General features: G+C 52.8%; 7 protein-coding genes across 7 annotated transcripts; 4 read left to right on the forward strand and 3 right to left on the reverse strand.

Moving 5' to 3' along the window:
- Positions 1–957: 957 nt before the first annotated feature.
- Positions 958–4,382, forward strand: A1O1_01566 (uncharacterized protein; the record flags this gene model as incomplete). The annotated part of the gene is made up of 2 exons (XM_007722479.1): positions 958–1,356; positions 1,410–4,382. 2 exons carry the CDS (start codon positions 958–960, stop codon positions 4,380–4,382), a joined length of 3,372 nt encoding a protein of 1,123 aa, XP_007720669.1.
- Positions 4,383–5,548: 1,166 nt separating this feature from the next.
- On the forward strand, positions 5,549–8,320 carry A1O1_01567 (uncharacterized protein; the record flags this gene model as incomplete). The annotated part of the gene is made up of 1 exon (XM_007722480.1): positions 5,549–8,320. One exon carries the CDS (start codon positions 5,549–5,551, stop codon positions 8,318–8,320), a length of 2,772 nt encoding a protein of 923 aa, XP_007720670.1.
- A 1,327-nt stretch (positions 8,321–9,647) lies between these two features.
- On the forward strand, positions 9,648–10,625 carry A1O1_01568 (uncharacterized protein; the record flags this gene model as incomplete). Its single annotated transcript, XM_007722481.1, has 1 exon — positions 9,648–10,625. The coding sequence occupies one exon, from the start codon at positions 9,648–9,650 to the stop codon at positions 10,623–10,625; it is 978 nt and encodes a 325-aa protein (XP_007720671.1).
- A 358-nt stretch (positions 10,626–10,983) lies between these two features.
- A1O1_01569 (uncharacterized protein) lies at positions 10,984–11,796 on the reverse strand (the record flags this gene model as incomplete). Its single annotated transcript, XM_007722482.1, has 1 exon — positions 10,984–11,796. One exon carries the CDS (start codon positions 11,794–11,796, stop codon positions 10,984–10,986), a length of 813 nt encoding a protein of 270 aa, XP_007720672.1.
- A 1,259-nt stretch (positions 11,797–13,055) lies between these two features.
- A1O1_01570 (uncharacterized protein) lies at positions 13,056–14,099 on the reverse strand (the record flags this gene model as incomplete). The annotated part of the gene is made up of 1 exon (XM_007722483.1): positions 13,056–14,099. The coding sequence occupies one exon, from the start codon at positions 14,097–14,099 to the stop codon at positions 13,056–13,058; it is 1,044 nt and encodes a 347-aa protein (XP_007720673.1).
- A 1,472-nt stretch (positions 14,100–15,571) lies between these two features.
- On the forward strand, positions 15,572–16,678 carry A1O1_01571 (uncharacterized protein; the record flags this gene model as incomplete). The annotated part of the gene is made up of 1 exon (XM_007722484.1): positions 15,572–16,678. The coding sequence occupies one exon, from the start codon at positions 15,572–15,574 to the stop codon at positions 16,676–16,678; it is 1,107 nt and encodes a 368-aa protein (XP_007720674.1).
- A 184-nt stretch (positions 16,679–16,862) lies between these two features.
- A1O1_01572 (uncharacterized protein) lies at positions 16,863–19,689 on the reverse strand (the record flags this gene model as incomplete). Its single annotated transcript, XM_007722485.1, has 2 exons — positions 16,863–19,528; positions 19,581–19,689. The coding sequence occupies 2 exons, from the start codon at positions 19,687–19,689 to the stop codon at positions 16,863–16,865; spliced, it is 2,775 nt and encodes a 924-aa protein (XP_007720675.1).
- Positions 19,690–19,918: the final 229 nt, after the last annotated feature.

Here is a 19,918-nt window from a genome sequence, read left to right on the forward strand (position 1 = left end):
ACTACAGACGTACAGAGAGTACTCTGTTGTACTCTGCAACATTGACGAGCAGAGGAGATTTCGTGACTACGCTCTAGTACCGTAGAGCAACAACGCCCATTGTTTGCAGCTCTGAACCTCAATATTAAACAATGAATGAATCGAAAAGAATCCGCTACTAGGTCACTTCCGTTCGCTAACAACTAGGGGTTCCCTAGGCTCCCATGGCCTGGATTATAAGCGTAGACACCTCGACACCTTACTTGGAATCCCATCATTATTGCACCCTGCGCCTAAACTCCCCCATGTTCAGGTACTAACAGTAGTGCTACTACTAATTCCTAGCCGTCGTGGGACCTACCAATCATACTTGCTCTCGTTAATCAATTCAGGCTCACAACTTGAACGAACCACAACCTCCATGTAGACTGCGCTGTACTACTATTCTATACCATGTCAGCCACCGTATGCCATGCCAACAGCCAACAACGATAGATCCCTCCTTCAAGCCTCGATGCACCTTGTCGAAATCTCCGTCGATGCTCTGTCTATCGTATACCTGGTCCTCTCTCTCCCTGCACCCATACACTCCCCACCCGCTCTGCTGCCTGTTGTGACTTCCGTCCGAACGCGTCGCGTGTCGCCTCTCCTTCGACTTGACCTCTACACCACGCGTTTGTATTCCACCCCAGTCTCGACACCATAACTCCCGGGGTCGTCCATGGCGCTTGACGCATGTTCTGCTGGTCTGAAATGAATTTGGACCCCCCAGGCCAAGCAGTCGTTCGAGCAGACTAGCATCGGCCCTGCTCCTGCTAGCACTTCGCGCAGCCGCCCAAAGGCTGTTCGATTGCAGGATTGCATGGATTGTTGACAATGTGTTATCTTGAAGCAACAGCCAACCGGTTATGAGCGCTGATTTCGAGCATCTTCTGCAACTATCTTGTGCTACAGGCGACGACTTGTCGCGTTGTAGCCATGACCACGAAAAGAAAACCTGGTGGCGACTTGCCAGATCGTCCTGTCAAACGCCAACGAGCCGCAGACCAGAAGTTTCATCCTAACGATACAGCCGCACCCAACGGCTCTATCATCTGTCATGGTGTCTTATCTTCCTTATACCCTAAAGTCCTTCCATTCAGACAGTTCCTTCTGAAGAGTCTTCCAGCTACATCCCGTGTTCGGCGGCGGAAGGTGACTTGTTTTGGGCGAGACGAAGCAAATCACCTCCTTGATACTTGCTTGGTGGGTGTCTTGAAAGAAGCTTCAATAGAAATCAAGAAGTCGCGTAAAACCGACTTCGCTACATTCACTCAGACCCAACACCGAGCCACAGGCACCGGTACTGGCCGAGCACAGCTATGCTGTATGAGCGAAGTATATGCGAACCTGCTCCCTTCACATCGAATCATTCTCTAACTTCGATGCAGATTATCGACTTTGTCATTTGGTCGCTGTTCAAGGGCCGGTCAACTGCTGGTACCAGGCCTCACCATATTCTGTGCCATGGCCTGCAACGAGCTACTGCGGCCCAAGCCCCAGGAATCGAGGGAATTGAGACCACTTTGCTTCCCGGAATTGTTCGACATCATCCTAACGCTAATCTGGAGCAGCTGAGATCCAGCCCTTGGTCCGATATTCTACCACTTTTGGGCGAAGATGGTGAAGTCATAATTTCAAGTTTGCTTCTGGACTGTGGTGTCTTCACACGGCTGCCCTCTGGCAAAGACAGCTACTTTCAGCTCAGTGGAATTCCCATCTCGGAGTTGCCATCACCTCGTTCCTCGCGACCAAGCTTTGTCCTCTCGACTCCGGCCACCCAGAAGCAGAACCTCCAGCCTTCAAGCGTTCGATTTGTGAGGAATCGCATACTCTATGCAAAACCCTCCTTGAATTGCGATGGAAAAGTGAAGGTCGGCTTGCCTCACGCTCATGTCCTTCAGAGATATCCCGATGCCGCACGACGAGATCACACTGTCCACGTCCTAAAGTACATCTTCCCACGTCAATGCCATTTACACAACGTTTTCACCTCAAGAGTCGACTCAACTGAGACTGCGCAGCCATTCAAAGACTACACTTTTCGGGAACAGGAAATTCACGCCCAGCAGAAACCGTCCTCTACATGGGTCCCGAGGAGATTGCGTGGCGAGGCTTTTCAGCTTGTTCAGAAGATCCAACGGCGTCAAAATCGTTGTTCGTATGACCAACATCTCAGGTATTACTGTTCAATCGGTCATGCGCCGATAGCAGTCCCACGGAGATCGATGTTGAATCAGTTCCGACATCCTACATCTAGCCCCCTGCGACTGGTAACTCAAGCTCCCTTCTCGGGCTCGTCGGAGAAGGGCCGTCGGTCTCAAATTGTTCAGGGCGAGTCTGAAACCTCGTTCCTCCCTTATGCCACTCCAGCGGCAATAGTGTCAGCGTTCTGCCGATCAGTGCTTGCGCAAATACTACCCAGAGATGCCTTTGGGGCAGGGCCAGAAGGGCGCCACAATTATGATGTGATCATGGCAAAATTCGACGAGTTCATTCAAATGCGACGATTCGAAAGTATGACGCTACATAACGTTGTTCAAGGTATCCGTCTCAAGCCGATCAGCTGGCTTTCACTGCCTGGAAAGCTCGACCAGAAGATGTCTAGATTGGATCATAGCAAGCGTCTCGAAATATTGTACGAATTTGTTTATTACATCTTCGACTCTCTGCTGATCCCATTGATTCGGAACAACTTCTATGTGACGGAAAGTTCGACGGACCGAAACCGCTTGTTTTATTTTCGGCACGATGTCTGGCGAAAACTATCGGGTCCCAGTTTTGCGACTCTGAAATCCAATATGTACATCGCAGTCAATCCCAGCCAAGTGCGCCAAACACTACGATCAAGGAGCTTGGCTTATAGCCACCTGCGACTTCTTCCCAAGGCTGCGGGTTCGAGACCCATCACGAATCTCAAACGTCGACAACCAAAGTTAGTTTCGGGAAAAAGGGTTTTAGGCAGCAGTATCAATGCTCAACTTAGTACCTTGTTCAGCGTCCTGAGTTTCGAGCGCGTGCGCGATGCCTCGCCGCTGGGGTCCGCTCTGCTCTCGGTTGGCGATCTTCATGACCGACTAGTACGGTTCAAGAGCACGATTCCCACAGGTGCGCGGCTGTACTTCACCAAGGTCGATATCAAATCTTGTTTTGACAGCATACCACAGGGACATTTGCTGAAAATTGCACGATGTCTACTTGGAGAACCGTCGTACAGGACGACGAAATACACCGAGGTGAAACATGTGGATGATGGAGGCCGCAATGACAAGAATCGACTCAGACGTCGGTATATTGGGGCAGCCCGGCCCACTGACGGGGGTGCAGTATTTTCCGAATCTGTAGCTGCTGATATCGCTCTTAGGAAACGCAAAGCCGTGTTTGCAGATACAGGCAACCACAGGATCTCGCTCCGGCGATCACTGTTGCAGCTTCTGCAAGAGCATGTGAGCAACAACATAGTGAAGATTGGCAAAAAGCACTTCAGACAGACAGCAGGCATTCCCCAAGGTTCCGTACTGAGCAGCCTGCTGTGCAGCTACTTCTATGGGGCTTTTGAAAGAAACGAACTGAGCTTTCTGGATGCGCGATCCAGTTTGCTCTTGCGGCTCATTGACGACTTTCTCCTTGTCACGACCGAAGAAGGGGTTGCGCGACAGTTCCTTGATGTGATGGCTCGAGGCAACGAAACATATGGCATAATGGTCAATGCCGAGAAATCACTCGCCAATTTTGACATCTCAATACACGGTCGGAAAGTCCCTCGGATCCATGGCAGCAGTTTTTTCCCTTACTGCGGGATGGGCATCGAGATGAGGACACTGGAGATGGGCAAGGACCGGGAGAAGAAGGATGCATATATCAGTAACGCATTGACCGTGGAGACCTGTGCGAGACCTGGAGCAACATTGAGGCGAAAGATTCTCGGCTCTTTGAAGCTGCAGATGCACAGCATGCTGTTGGACATGTCTTTAAACAGTCGCCAACAAGTCATCGCGACTCTACTGGGGAATTTCACGGAGGCAGGCATGAAATTGCATCGATACATCGCCAGTCTACCACGACACAAGCGACCTTCGCAAGACATGATGAGAAACTTGGTGGACGACTTGGTGTCAACGAGCACAAAGCTTTGTCGGGTGAAGAACAGCAACAAGGAACACATCAGCAAGTCTCAAATGTATTGGATTGCGGCCTCTACATTCGAGCGAGTGTTGATGCGCAAACAAAGTCAGTACCGAGAGCTTCTGGTTTGGTTGAGGTCATTGAGTGGAAGAAATGCCCCAAGGATGAACTTGCCGCCGGTCACACTGGAAGAGATGCTGCAGCAGACCGAAAAGGCGTTTCGTGGATACGTGTATTGAACCCGTTGCCCCAGCTGTTGACTTTGAAGCTGCGTATGCGAGGCAGCGACAACGCGACACCAAACACATACATTATAACATGGAACATTGGGTAGCCAAATGACATACCAGCCAGGCCAATGATTGTACTTGTGTGTGACCATGGAAACGAACGCCAAAGCCATGGAATGTAGTCTGGAACCATGGATGAAGGGCTTTGGGGGCAGTTTTGGCTGCGGATTGAAGGTGGCAGGCAGTGCCAGTGTGTTGGGTACCTAACGGTACTTATTCTATATTAGTAGAAGTAGTAGAAGTAGAGGTACCTATAGGTACCTGTAGGTAGCGAGTAGATACCTCTCTGGGTGCGTATTGTGTACATAGAGGGAGTTGGCCTGCGCAGTTTGCACGGACGTCCATCACACTCCATCTACTATCCATCTCCATTTCTACCAGCCACCAACAATCCCATCTCCCAGTCTTCCCATTTTACTTGGACGGCATCAATGCTTCTGCGCATCGACGTCTGCTTCAACAGCCAGCGAAAGGTAATTTAATGCCATGAAGGCACCTGCCTCGGAGCATACCAATCCTTCTCTTCCATTGCTCGCCGTCTCTCTCTCTCTTTCGCCATTTTCAGCTTCTGCTCGGTCGATGACAAGCCAGTTCATCAGAAACCAGCACCAAACTTACCTCGAACGCCCGCCTTACATCCCCGGATTCTCTTCAGACCCTTCCATTTGTTCGTTCTGAAACGCCTTCACTGCGTCACAACACGATCTGGTCTCTGATTTGGCCTCTGACACCTACCCTGCTGTTCTTTGTCCCGCTTGCGACATCTCCTGTTCTTCTGAAACCCTTCCGCGACCGGATCAAGCAACAGCTGTTGTACACAAGCATTTCAGAGTCATCTTTATTAACATCAAGAGACTGCCCACACTGGGAAGACTGTCGGAAACAAGAGTTGGAAAAATCCACAACTCTGGACGAACAGTGGGTCGACCCAGAAGTGCTGTCAACATCCCTGAAACCTTTCCCAATCGAAGAGGTTGTCTCATCAGACCCGAACTTGCCAGCCCCTTCAATCACCAAGTTTTTCCACCCGCCATTGGTAGGCCCCGGGCCCAAGGTGGTGGAGGTGCTCCAGCGAGGCCCGGACTCGTTCAGCACATGTCAACCCGTCATTGGCAATGGAGGATCCGGTCATCCAACCTGCCCCCAATATCCTGCCCTATCTGCGGTATAATCTGCAGACTGGAGCCGTGCCATCATCATGCAAGCCGTCACCACCATTTTCGAATCCGCCAATCGTGGCGGCATCTCCTCCAGGGGTTGGTCCATTGGCACCTTTCGAGGCCTTCCTTCTTGGCTATTACCAAACAGCTTCAACTCTCAAGTTGACTGAAGACCAAGTCGTCCTCGACTATGAACATAGCCTCTGGTGCATACCGACACTCGTTTCTTCAATATCTTCAGATCTAGAGCAATCTGCAGCATTGAGACCCAACTTACGCACCGACCCTCGCACTGGCACCACCACCAACAACAACTCTCGTTCCCCGGAAATTGGGTTTCCACCTTTGTCGTCGAAGCAAGTCAGCATCTTTCCGCAGCACCGGCACGACGACGACACTGTCAATGAATTGTATCTAAAGCCACCACAAGGCTTGCACCTTGAGAATCGCTCTCTGACTTCCCTGTTCAATGCGCACATTGGCAATATGACCACGACGACCGCCAGTGCCCCAGGATCACCTCCTGACTTGGCAGAAGACCGGTCCTCCAAAGGCTCGTCTTATTCCTCCACCTTTTCCAGCCCCGATGGCTTGGATTCGGACACCACAAACTTCGAGGAGATTGGGCTTGACGATGAACGACACCAGGCCACCCAGAGCAGCCATTCGCGTGATGATTTGGGGCAGTCCTTTGGTTCACCACAAGAGCCCATGCGAACAAAAGTGGCGGAGACGGTGGGAAATAAAGCGGCCCTTTCACAGTTACAAACACACGGAAGAGCAGTGGGCTGGACGCATGACTCGACACCACTCCGGACATGCGGTCCAAGAACGATGCTCATAAAACGTGGCCTCACAAGTCAGGAGGCGTTGATTAGCACGAGGACAAGGTCCTCCTCTCCGCGGGACCGACGAGTGCTCGCGTCGGTCTCGACCGCATCCCTCAGCGCTGGAGGTCTACGACCAGTTCCTCACCGATCCGCGTCCTCCTTTGGCGTACCGGAGCGTCGGGCGTCATGGCAACCGCAGCGAAAGACTGTGCAGGAGCTTGAGGCCGAATACCATGACTCGGACGACGAGTTGCCGGAGGATGCTAGCCTTTGGAACGTCCCTGTATCGCCCTTTACACCGGCTAACCGGTCAAACCGGTCCAGCCTTCGTGGTAGCCCGGAAAGAGATCATGTCAGTCACAGCCCTCGCCCGATACCTCTCGCACATGCCAAAACAGCGCCGGAAACTCCCCCTCGAGCGACTCTTCGTTCCCAGACATTACCAAAGCAGAGGAGCCATACGTCAAAGGCCACCTCGTACAAACAGGCCAGGTCGAATCCTTCGTCACCGCGCAGAGCTGATCGTATACCTCTGGGGAGGACGAAGTCGTGGAACTTCGCCATGGCGGATCTGAGTGAAGAAGCCAGGATTATTTCGGAGGCGTTAGAGTATTACGCTGAAGCCCGAGGACAGGAAGCGCGGGAAAGCCTGCGAGGAGGCTCTTCGCGAGAGAGTCTGCCGACATTAATCGATTCCACTTCAAGAACATCTTCGATACAGTTGCCGCCCATCCAAAAAAGCACTTTGGATTTCATGCCCATCTCCAAAGAAAAGGAGGCCGTGCTGTCCCGGACACGACCGTCGTGGTTGCCGCCGAAAGACCCCAAGGAAGAACGTCGGCACCTGAGAGAATACAGACGTATGATGGCAGCATCAATGGGTACGGAGAAGAAGCATCGCGCGAAACTGCAGACGGAGGAATGCGAAAAGGATGGCACACGGGATTCGTTGCATCGAATTTGGCAGTATTACGTGGCGGACTCGACCGATCTGGCCACGATTGACCAACGAGTCAACAACCTCTGTTGGCGCGGGATCAGTCCCAGCCTCCGGGGAAAGGTCTGGCAGAGAGCCCTAGGAAATCCGCTTGGCCTCACCCGTCAAAGCTACGAAAGTGCGCTTCGGCGAGCCAGAGAGATCAAGAAGCGGCCTAGTGAAGAGCTTGGCCGTGATGATAAGGGCATGGAGCGGTGGTTCGTGGACATTGAGAGGGACGCCGAGACGGCTTTCCCAGAACTGCAGCTATTTCAACGGAATGGGCTGCTCTGGCAAGATCTCGTCGACCTCTGCGAGGCTTACGCATGTTACCGAAGCGATGTGGGATATATTTATGGAATTCAACTCATCGCGGCGTTGCTGTTGCTGCAACTACCCAGCCCCGCGGACGCTTTTGTTCTGTTGGCCAACTGTTTGAATCGCCCGGTACCACTGGCGTTCCAGATCAACGACACCCTAGCGACTGGTCGCACCTATCATCATGCCGTTTCGACTCTGGCCACTAAGTATCCCCGTCTTCATGAATATCTGTTTGGCTCAATGGAACACGGGGGTCTCGGCTTCACCGCGGAAGAAGTATTCGAACCGATGCTCCGAACCATCTTTTCCAACGGGCTGGATGTTGACCGACTGTGCCGTGTCTGGGACGTCTGGGTCTTCGAAGGGGACCGCACCCTGGTCCCGGCGGCGGTGGCCATCCTCGGCAGCTTGCAGCCTCAATTGTTCGAGATCCAGGGCGATGTCACTCTGAAAAAGCGCAACATCCAAGAAACGCTTGGGTGGGGACCATTCAATCGGCAGCCCCAGTCTGGCCATTGGGATCTTCAGGCCTTGGGGGGCGAAGATAGGTTCATGGAAGAAGTCCGGCTTGCAGGCACTCTGGACTATGCGGGCAACTGAACAGTCATTACGAAGCCGTACAGGGATTTGTACAGACGGTTTTCTGGATTGGCAACTCTTAATCGACGACGTGTCATGACAGATGATGAATTTTGATGCACCCTGAGGAGTTTGGAGACTTTGTTCTCTTGTGATTGAATTTCTTCTCTGCCACGTCCGAGACATTGCGCTCTGGTGGTACTTTGTGTTGTTCAGCGATCACATATTCACATGTTTTTGGGGAATGGTCGGTGCTGGGAAACTGGGCATTGTGTATAGAGAGCTCTCCTTTTCCGCTGTGTCCCTCTCCTTTGTAATCCTCGCTCTGATGTACGGGATGGCACAAGATCATGACATGACATGACGAGCATGCAACGAGACTAGGATCAATCCGATCCGAAAATGGCATTGTACAATCCCTGTATCTATTGACCCCTTCAATTTCTTTTCGATGCTGGTGCTGATGCTGATACATTGACTACATCTGGATTGTATAACTTGTATAGCCACTCCAGGCATCTGTGATATGGAAACCGGCCGCAGAGAAGCCTGGAATCTCTGCCTAGGGTACGTAGCTACCTAGTAGTCAAAAGTAACAGCATCATCCCATCAGCAAGTTCAACTGCAAGGCCTCTATGGTCTCTATGGCCTCAAAACATCATATTAATTGAGGGTTTGGAAACTCCCCCTTTTTTTGGTGCGAACTCGGCCGAATCGTCAACATCGACCGACTCACGGACAAATATGTACAGAGTAGACAGAGAGTAGACAGAGAGTAGACAGAGAGTGGACCTCAGTCTGCTCTCTCTGGCCATCCATCTACCTTTTCGTACTCTGTAAATCTCACTGTCAATTTCGCGGTCCACATGGTTTTCACTGGCGCCTGAGCAGAACTACATGCAGGGTGCGAGCGAAAGACGGAGATAATGATAATGCCGGCTAATGAACGTCTCGGATGTTAGGCTGTCAATATAGATCTGATGACCAGAAACGCGGACGAACGAACGTCTTACTCATGGGATGTAAGCAAGGCAAGAGGTGCCTCAGTACTGTTGTTTTTCTACTCAAAAGGAGACCGACAGATATATACACGCACACATATTCTCTCTCTCTCTCTCTCTCCACGCCTTCTACCTCGATAAAACCGCCATCCATAGCAGATATAGGGAATTGCATATCTCAGAGACTCGAGACTCAACTCGTGCGCGAGACACATCTGACCTGTCCTCCTGCCGTTAGACATCGGATATCTATCTTGAAGCCGGGCGGGGATATACGGTCGTGAGTTTCAAGACTCGGAGAAGGTAGACAAGACGGCTCGCTGAGCGCGCCGGCCAAGCCACGAAAAATGGTCCATCTGATCCTCACCGGCGCCACGGGCCTCATCGGGTCCAGCATCCTCTCGCACATCCTGTCGCTCCCCAGCGGCGGCAACATCACCCGTCTGAGCATCTTGACGCGCAACCCGACGATCCCCCTACTCGCGAGCACGCCGCCGCCGGGGACGCCGCGGGCCAACCAGACCACGCGCATCGAGGTCATCCAACACGCCGACTTCTCCGCGTATCCGCCCGAGCTGCTGGAGCGGCTGCAGGGCGCCGATGCCTGTATCTGGGCGTTGGGGGTCAGTCAGAGCGACGTGGACGCGGACACGTATGTGCGCGTGACGCGCGACTTTGCGCTGGAGGCGGCTAAGGCGTTTTCGGAGCTGAGATCGTCGAAGTCGAAACCGACAAAGACTACTGATAGTAGTGCCGTGGCGGGTGGGAGCGAGATGGACGGCGCGAACGGGAATGATTCTTTAAAGCAGAGAACGGCAACGACAACGACAACGACGGCTAGTGGCGGCGAGGAAGGACAAAGAGACGCAGACGAGAAATTCAAGTTCATCTACGTCTCGGGCGAGGGCGCCACGCTGCATCCCAGAGCATGGACGCCCATCTTCGGCCGCGTCAAGGGCGAGACGGAAGCGGCGCTGCTCGCGCTCTCCAAAACACAACCCTTCGCTTCTACTCTCGCCGTGTATTCCGTCCGCCCGGCCGCCGTGGACGGGCATAACCAGCCGTGGCTGTGGCGGGACATCCTCAACCACCACCGCTCCTGGTCCCAGCGCATGCTGGTTTCCTCTGCCCTGCCACCCATCCGCTGGGCGAGTTGGGCTGGGCTGGCTCGTAGCTGGCATAGTCCGACGGAGGAGTTGGGGAGGGTGCTGGTTGAGATGGCGGTGGACGAGAGTCGAGCGCTGTATAGTGGGCCTGGCGTGGAGGGAGAGGGTAGGACTTTGGGGAATATTGCTCTGCGACGACTGGCCAGAGAAAAGAAATGAAAAGAGTGGATGTCTTCTTAGTTATTTTACCGTTCGCCCTAGGGTGGACGGATACTAGATGTGGTCAGTGGCGGTGAAATGATGTCTCTGTGACTTGCATGGGGGATCTGCTCTGTCTGGGTGTATGATCTGTGTACGATGTGTGTAGGTAGTATTTTCTGTATCTCGAACAACTTGATGGTATCTCATAACATATGAACAACAAACAAACCTTCGCATCCTGTGCTATGCATGATATGACCTGTACTGTAGATCATGGTTTCTCCTGACCAAATAGTCATCCATCTCGCCATCTCGCTCATGCATCATTCATTAGTTCAGTATAACCCAAGACACAAATTGCACAGCCGAATGCATATCATGACATGCCAAGACCCAACAGAACAGCAGCCGCCGTAACACAGACCGCCGCAAACAGTCGGCCCCGATCGACTTCGACACTCGGACTGCCCGAAGACTTGCCGGTCGCACTGGGAGAAGCGGAGGCACTGGTCGAACTGGGGACTCCGCCCGTGGCACCCCTGGTGGCGTCCAGCTCGCTGAAGCCGTCGTCGCCGTTCTTTCTTTCAGCATCGACATTCTGCTTGAACCAGTAGTTGTTCTGGCCGACGACATTGCCCGGAGGCCAGTACTCGCAGACCAGGAAGACGCCGCTGACATTGTTCTTCCCGTCGCAGTCGGTCCATCCACAGCCCGTGGCCTGCGTGCTCTTCCACACCAGCTGCGTGAAGTGGCCGGTCTCCTCGGTGAAGCCGGTAGGATTGCTGTTGCTGAAATCGTAGTCTTTCCGTTCGTTGCCCCATGCTTCCACCGCGGCCGTCACGTTGCCGAATCCCTGGGCCAGGTTCTCGCCGTAGCGCCCGTGCGAGTGCTCCCACACACACTTCTCCGAGTAGGACTGGGCGTATCTGGCCAGGGTCTCGTTCCAGTAGATGTACGAGGCGTTGTGTTCGTAGCGGTAGAAATTGGTCGAGTTGAGGACCGACGTTCGGAAATCTAGCGAGTTGTTGTATTGCGGTGACAGGGATGTTGTGGACGCCGCGGCGGTATAGTAGTTCGTGACGGTTGTGGCGACGACCTCCACCGTCTGAGTCTGCTGAGACGCCGCTGGCCAGGGATATAGCGCAAGGGTTGCCAGGCAAAGGCAGCAGCGGAACAGTGTGTAGTGCATCTTGGTGGTTTTCTTATATAGCTGTGTGATGGTCTTGTTCTTCCCCAGTTCCTGTTACTTCCTCCTTTTGGTCTTCTTCAGCTTGTCTATAACAGCATACTGTTGATGAGGTCAAGGATGGGTGTAGAAGTCCTAGCAATGTCTATTGAGGGAATAATGCATGTCGTGCGTGTCCAAGACTGTAGGTATGTAGCGTAAGAATGCCGCGTGCCGGGGATTCCGAGTCTTCGAGATGTGGTCACAGATGACAGAGACGGAGGATGGATGGCAATTGCATCCTTGGTGGAAACGATTGTGGAATACTTAGGTATGTATCTCGGCGGACCATCTTCTGAGAGACAGGGAACCCATCAAGCAATGAATGTTGACGGTCTGTTCATGTTCATGTTGGTGTTGGTGTTGTTTCTCGACTTCCAACTGCGCCCGCACCTCACGGCCCGTCAGCCTGCGACGTCATTGTTGTGGCCGGATTCCGGGCGTTTTCATTCTTCTCCAGTCGAACGCTTTGATTCATCGCATCTGAACTGTCCGTCTCGCCGTCCTTCATGCTTGTAAGCAGCAAGTGGCCAGGGTTGAAGGGCGTGGTAAAAATAGACCGACAGACCTACGATCCTTTACTGGATGACTCCGTGTCCGCCGCGGAACTGAGCTCGGTTGGCCGACTCCGAGTCTTCCACGACCACTGATGCGCTTCGAAATCCCCGTCCGACTCGGGATCAGGCTGGACCCTAGAGACCCCTGTACTCTGTATCTAGTTGAGGAAGGCGTGGTTCTATATCCCTCTGAGCACACGACATGGCTAGCTATTGAAACTGGATTGGGCGCGACAATCTGGAATATCGTGGATTGTACTTGGCCAGGCCATCACGGACGTCCTCCTGAGATCGGAATATCATCCGCAACTGTAGCGACTCCTGATCACAAAGTCTGCATCTTCCAACATGCGCGGGATAGATCCAGCTTGCCATTGCGTCCGAAATCTCAGGAGGCATCAAACGATACAGCATATATTCTTGTGCCGTGTCATGCCAATAGTCATTCTGAGATTGGCGATCAATGCCATCAGGATAGAATGTCTCCCAAAATGTATGGTCAATCTCACTGGTACCCGAGTTGGTGTCTGTTTCAAGCCTTTTCCTCGCGGCAGTAGCAGTTGGCAGGATGCTCTTTGTCCTTGCTCCAATGTCTCCTTACGGCGTTGCTGTAGGCCGCGACGACGTGTTCTCGGGCACTCATAAATCGGTCGTGAAAGGTTCGCATCATGTGTTGAATGAGCTCATCCGTCCCGTAGCCGAAAGGAGTGCCCATATATTTGTCGTGAACGTGGACGCCGTGGATATGGGGAGTCCGGACGCCGTGAAAACGCCTTCCCATCTGGAATTCGTAGGCTGAACACCAGAATTTGAATCGATCCGTCGGAGAAGCGATGCCGTGGTGCCCTTCATGTTGTCAAGAAGGTAATCAAGCCAAAGGTGAAGCATGTCTTCAAAGCCGAGGGCGTCGTCGTCATTCAAGTCGTCTTCCACACAGAGATTCAGGCCAAACGAGCGCCGCTGGGTACACGACTTGACGAGGGAGTTCTGGATCTTATGTATGGCTTTGTCCGAAGGTGCGTCAGATGGAAGCGCGATCGTGACGGCTTCGGCATACCTAATGCGTAAGAATGGTGTTAGGATGACTTTGATACCAGAGCCTTTGCCTTCGTGGATGAGGGAAGGCTCTTTCGTGACAGAGCCCCATGACACAGGGTCGGGAATGCTGTGGTTCCACTGGCCATCAGTATGCCATTTCCTGAACTTTCCTTCTCGCACTTGGATGGTCAGTGGTGGGAGGCGCTTTGTTGATCTTGCTGGAGGATTCAGAACCTTGGCTTCGCTGCTAGGCGCATGGTCTGGATTGGCCCATCGAGGCAAGAAAGCCTTGACGAGCCCGCTGGATTGTAGGAAACCTCGAACAACCTGACCAGGGTCGCTCACATCTGGGGGCTCGACAAGGATCCGGACCCCTCTGAATCGATCGACCGGCATCTTGTCCACCATGCCAAAGTCTGCGTGTGTCCCGGCGACATCAATAGTACATGTGTTCCCCCATGGGGAATTGTCGTGGTTCAGGAGTTCGATGACAGTGGACGAGGCCGAGGGGTTGACCCGGAAGGCGAGGACAAACTTTTCTCGCAGGAAAGGAATAAATTCGGTGTAGATCTGTTGGTTCGTGCATAGAAGTCCCAACGCACGAACTTGGACACACTCGGCATAAACCAGGTCCCGAACTTCACAGGGAAGGTGAAGGAGAACCCCGGCCATGGGTTTTTGCATAGGTTTTGAGGTTGATGTTAGAGAGGTGGTTGTGGTAGATAGGATATACCAAACAGGAGTCGTGACAAGGGGGAGATTTTTATGCTTCACCTTGATCTTGAGGTCCTCAAAGACTGAGTAATACCTTTTTAGTGTTTGCGCATCCATGGACGACATATCGGTAAAGTTCAGGCACCCAGGACATAAAAGAGATCCCTGATCATCTATCATCTCCAGGAATGTGGTCTTCCTCGAATAAGATGTTATGAAGCGAAAGGATTTGGTGTGTTTGATGCTCACCCCCTCTCGCCCCCTGAATTCTTCAGCCTTGCCCCTGACCACCAAATCTTCACAAGCTTACCACAACAATCACAACCATAAGCCAGCAGCCACCGGTCAACTCTATGGCTAACATTTATTGTTAGATACGGGATAATGCGCCTCGCAATCCAAATGGACTTACGGCCGGGGTTGCATGCAGTACTCCTCAACCCTTTCCAGCTGAGCGACAATATATTATATACCATGCCAGTATTGGTGCTTGATGCAAACGACAATCCTCTGGTGTGGGAGTGTTTACAAATGTCCTCTCACGACCAACCCACAAGCCAAGTGCTACATGGACAATGGATTCTACAACCTGTTACCTGCCGGTGTCAGACTACTGGGCAGTCTTCGACATTGTGGGCGTAAAGCAGCTCCTCCAGGTACTGATGCAGGCGATCATTAAGGGCGCCATATGTGGCGAGCAGTGGGCAGTCGAGACGATTCAGACAGTTGGAATTCAGATCGCGGCTTTGGCGGCAGATGCGGTTTTCAACGGGCGAAGGAAAACGACTATCAATTGTTCATGAAGTTATTGAATTTAGAAGTGTCTGCTTCACGGGAAAGAGGAGTCTTTTCAAACACCGCCTGGGAGACTGCCTCTGCAGAAAGGGTAGATCGTGGCAAGGCTGTTGGAGCAGACAATGAACTGAACTGGACTGCCAACGGATCCCCTTCAGCCGTGGTTTGATGCAAAGGTCAGGAAATGAACGGTGAGTGACCTAGAAGACAAAGAATGAGTAGTAGGAGCCTGTAGCAAGCCGCCGGATGATAATGAGCCGCGGTAGGCAAAAAAAAGATATAGCAAACACACAACTCTGGAACAAACTAATGGGACTGCTGAGGTCCAACATATATGATTCCATCCCCGTCGTTGAGCTGGTCTTTTCTGCTATGCTTGTGTTGGACGTGTCTAAGTGAGCTGAAAGTCAACACAAGGCTGAGACAGTATTTGCACCTACTTCACTTCACTTCACTTTATTTCACTTCACTTCCTTCCTTTCACTTTCCACACACACACTGTGCATATATAGACCTCGTCTGTATCACAACTCTTCTTGCTCGCACTCACTTCCTTTCTCTCTTTCTACTTGTCGCGATCAAATCTTTCTGTCGCACATACCTACTCTCCAAACCGATCTTGGACATCTGTCGCGATGTCTTCTCCCTACAAGCCAACCACTGAATCCACAGACCTGGACAAAAGCAAGATGAACGACACGGCTGCGACTGCGACTGCGACTGCGACTGCGACTGATCAAGCCATGACCGGATCTTCAGCAGATACATCTCTCCCAAAATTCAGGGACGTTTTTAGAATCCGACTTCCACGAGGCGCAGGCACAGGCTCAGACAGACACAAAAATGTAGCCTGGACGAATGTACCAACAAACCGAACCCTCCGCCGTCTCCCCAAACTCCCCGACTCTCCTGAGAGGCCCTCGTCCAGGACCGAGATCGACAGAAATCTCAACAATAGGATAGGACGCGAAGAGTTCCTCGCCAAACTCAAAGATTGGAAGACAGAGAACAGCAAGTTGCACGCCAGAAACAAAGATCGGAAGACAGAAAGCAGCAAGTTGCCCGACCAATTCTACGACTTCAACACGACCGAGTTGACGCGTGAATCCATTCTGGCCGTCTTCCCAACCAAGTGGGTATGGCAGGAAACACATATGGCCGCTCTCCAGTCGTCGCGAATCCATCACAAGGGTCTCCTTTCTCGTCTCGCGTACCTGTCCGTCTTCAAACGCACCATCGTCCCTAAACTCCTGCTGCGCAGCCACATGATCAAGTCGGGAAACTGGACACTCAATGAACAGATCCTGTGCAACCACCGCGACTGGATGCTCTACTGGATCGGCATGTCTGCAGGCATGATGGACAAGGTGGTCAAGCATGCCAACTGGCTCAAGCTGCTCGAGGACGAATACATCAAGATCGAGCCGGTGTGGAGAGAGTTTTGGGCGCTCCAAGACATCCGAACGCCTATTTTTTCACTTGACAGGCTGCCCTTGACAAGAAAGCAGACTCCTAGCCCGGATCTTTACGAGGAGCTGGCAAACCACAACAAGAAGAGACTCTTCCTGCAGAGTCGGATCGTCGAGGGCAGGGAGGTTCTGGCAAAGTTCTACGAGGACCCGCCGGCCTGGTTGGAGTGGAGGAGCGTGGGGACCGACGACAATGATGCCGGCGAGCAGCCTGAGACCGGGTTCGTCGAGGAGATCGAGGAGGACCGAGAGAGCGAGGAGTTCGTCTTGTAAATAGAACGTGAGCCACGAGGCCCAACAGAAGAGTGAATCGAACAGGAGCTAGTCGGCCACTGTTTCTCGTTTCTTATGCACAGATTTGCGCTCGGAGGCCACTATCTTGCCAGACATACCACCCTCTTCTTGTAGTCAAAGCCCGCCCCAGCCTCAAACGACTTGACGAGCATAAGACGACATATCACATGAGGACGCACCCCTCGCCTCTAACCTTGCCTTCAACCCTGCTCCTGACCAACAGCCAGTCGCTCCGTCTCTCGGCAAACTCGACCACCTCCTCTACGGTGAAGACGCCCTTGTATCGCTCGCCATCTGAGATGATGGTCGCCATCTCCGCGACGTCCCGCTCGCTCTTGCCTCCAATCAGGTAGATCTGCGCCACCTCGCGTAGTGCCGAGAAATACGACGTCAGGTCGTTGTTCTTGAACCCGGCCACGAAATTCGCATACGCGGTCAAGTCAGAGAGGAGCGGCAGAGCACCCAGCGTCGAAATCCGTTGCCGTTTGATGTGTTTGGTCAACGTGGTGAAGAGCCGGAGGCCCACCTCGGTGGTGAAGACGTCCAGCAGCGTCTTCTCGGTCGCGCCCGTGAGCATGCTTGTATGCTGTGACACAAGCTGTATCACACGAGACGCCGTCGCCGTGGGTTGGCCGGAGAAGTCGAAAACCATTGGATTGGCTCCCCCTGTCGCACCTCCGTCCGCACCACCGGCGCTGGCGAGTTCGGGATAGAAGTCGGTCGGAAGTTGCGTTGTCGCGCAGATGAATTCCACTTCATCCATGAGGACATCAATGCCTTTGCCCATACCTGCAGCCACGCGTTCGTCGAGCATGGCTTCGAATTTCTTCTTCTCCTTCACATTGACGTCGAGGAAGTCGTCGCGGTTGGAGATGCGCAGACGCACCAGCTCCGACTCGTAGAAGACGTCAAGCATTTGCTGGATCAGGTCGCCCACGTTCACCAGTTCGAGGAAAGTGACCAAAGGCGCCACTTGCACTCGCGACGTCGACTCGGCGTCGGGGTTTGCTTCTCGTGGATTGTAGAGCGAAAGATGCTCAATGGCCTTGTCGAATCCGGCTTTGACGTGACGGACACCGACCGCATGGAGGAGCGTGATGAAAATGGCAGAACATTGATTGCGTGCTGAATCACCTACTTCGCCGCCCAAGGAAATGAATTGAGCGGTCCGTTCGAGAGCAGCCTTGGCCGCATGAACAAGATTCAGCGCCACTTCGATGGAGAAAAGAGATCGTATGTTCTCCAGCCTAGTAGCCATGAGAGCAGCTTTGGCCGCCAATTCGGTGGTGGGTGCTTCGGCCGGCAGGGAGGAGGTTGCGGTCCATGAATCTCGTAGACTAGGGGTAGAAGGCCGTGATGGCACGACAACGTCGCCGTTCACGAGCGCTTTCGCCGCAGTCTTATTGTTGGAAGGACCCGAAAAACTGGGCAGGATATTGACGGGCATCATGACTACCTTTTTGAATGAGGACATGAAATCTTTCTTGTCAGCTTGGCGATTGACGTTGGACATGAGGAAACTCTCGGTGGAAGCTGCTTGTTCTGATAATGCTCGATCCCATTGTTCGACCTCCGAATCTGCCTTGCGGCGGAAGGAGTTCAACTCTTCAGCAAGGTAAGTTTCGAGATGAGGACCGAAAAGCTCGCCCAGGACGGTGGTCGATCGAGATAAAGCCTCGTCGTCAACACCGCTGGGCAACGCCACAGTCTCAATGAACTGCCTGGTAGCAGCAAAAGTTCCGGACACGATGCGGAGATAAACAGACGTCCCACGAACCTGTGCATCTGCGAACAAAGAAGACAAAAATGGCAAGAGAACATCCTTGGCCACCTGCTCGAGGAAGAGCAGGGCGACATCTTTCGCATTTGGAAATACGGCCTCGATAATGCCCTTCTCGCGGCTGAATGCATCTCCCAGTCTCTCAAAGAAGGCCTGCACCTTCTCCAGGGAAAGTTGACCATGGCCTGAAGCGTAATCGACACAGTCCGAAACGGTGCCGAGCGCTGCTTTCCGAGTCATGAGATCGTTGTCGGTTAAGAAAAGGTCGACACCACTTTTGCCACCGTTTAGGATGTACATAACTCTGGCGTATAGCCGCATCTTGCTTTGGATATCCTTGTATTCATAACCTCGCCGGAATTCAAGCAAAGCTGCTGTATCGAACATTTCGACCGCTTCCGCCAGTCGCTTTTCTCGATAATCAGAGCCGGGAGAGAAATCGCTTGCAGAAAACCTTCGGACATGGGCCAGAAGTTGTGCCTGTTGCTCCGGCGCACCAAAATCCCCGAAGATCCGGCTGTTCATGGGGTTGGAGGAGGAAAGCAGGTCGATGTAGTAGGGGGCCAGTAGCTTGTATATCTTACCGTATTCTTGTCTAGCCTGTCCTCGGATGGATCTGACGTGTTCAAACACGGACAGAGCGGCATCGCGGTCAACCGACCGTTCTGTAGCCGCACCCGCCCTAATGTTTGCCAATTCTGCCACATCAAATCCATCAGTCGCAGCCGGTCGGGCTCGTAGAGGTGAGAGCAAGTTGGACGGGCGCCGCCGTGGAGTGGGGGAGGAGTCGACCTCAAAAAGTACTTCCGGCCTGCCTTTTCCATTCACAAGACCGCGATCGAGCATGCTTTGTCTGCGGCCCGAAGTCGCTGGTATTTTGGGCGGCTCGGCTCTCGTCCTCGCTTCTGCATCGTTCCAACAGCCCATTCTCCTCAATCTCTTGATCCATCTGGCGTCATCGTAGACCATCTCATGCATCCGACGCGACACCCGAGCGAACCGTAATAGATCAGGGACATCGAGGTAATCAACGATAGTAGCCAGAATCTCTAGAATGCTTTAGTCACCGAGACGACGCAGTGAATCATGGAAAGCCACTACCTGCGGGGAGAATTGGTTTTGATATGACAATATCGGCCAGCTTCAAGGAAGCCAAGGGATCTCTCCGCGGCGCCTTGTTCGTGGCTGAACTCTTCTTGGGTCTCGACATGATGTGATGATCTTGACCGCGTCTACTAGGTCAATCAACTGGCTCTCTTAGAGCCGTACCATTCTTGACGAAGCTCCGGACGACCCAGGACTGTGGTCATATCGGCGTTATCGCATGCCCCTCGTGGAGAAGTCGAGAGTAAGCAACTGGTGTTGTCGAGGGGACGAGTATCTTGGGAGAGCAACAAAGTGGTCTAGGGAGTATCTTAGATACCTATCTTTAGATACCT

This window comes from Capronia coronata (genome assembly GCF_000585585.1).
Source record: "Capronia coronata CBS 617.96 chromosome Unknown acBCG-supercont1.1, whole genome shotgun sequence".
NCBI classification, from domain to species: Eukaryota; Fungi; Ascomycota; class Eurotiomycetes; order Chaetothyriales; family Herpotrichiellaceae; genus Capronia; species Capronia coronata.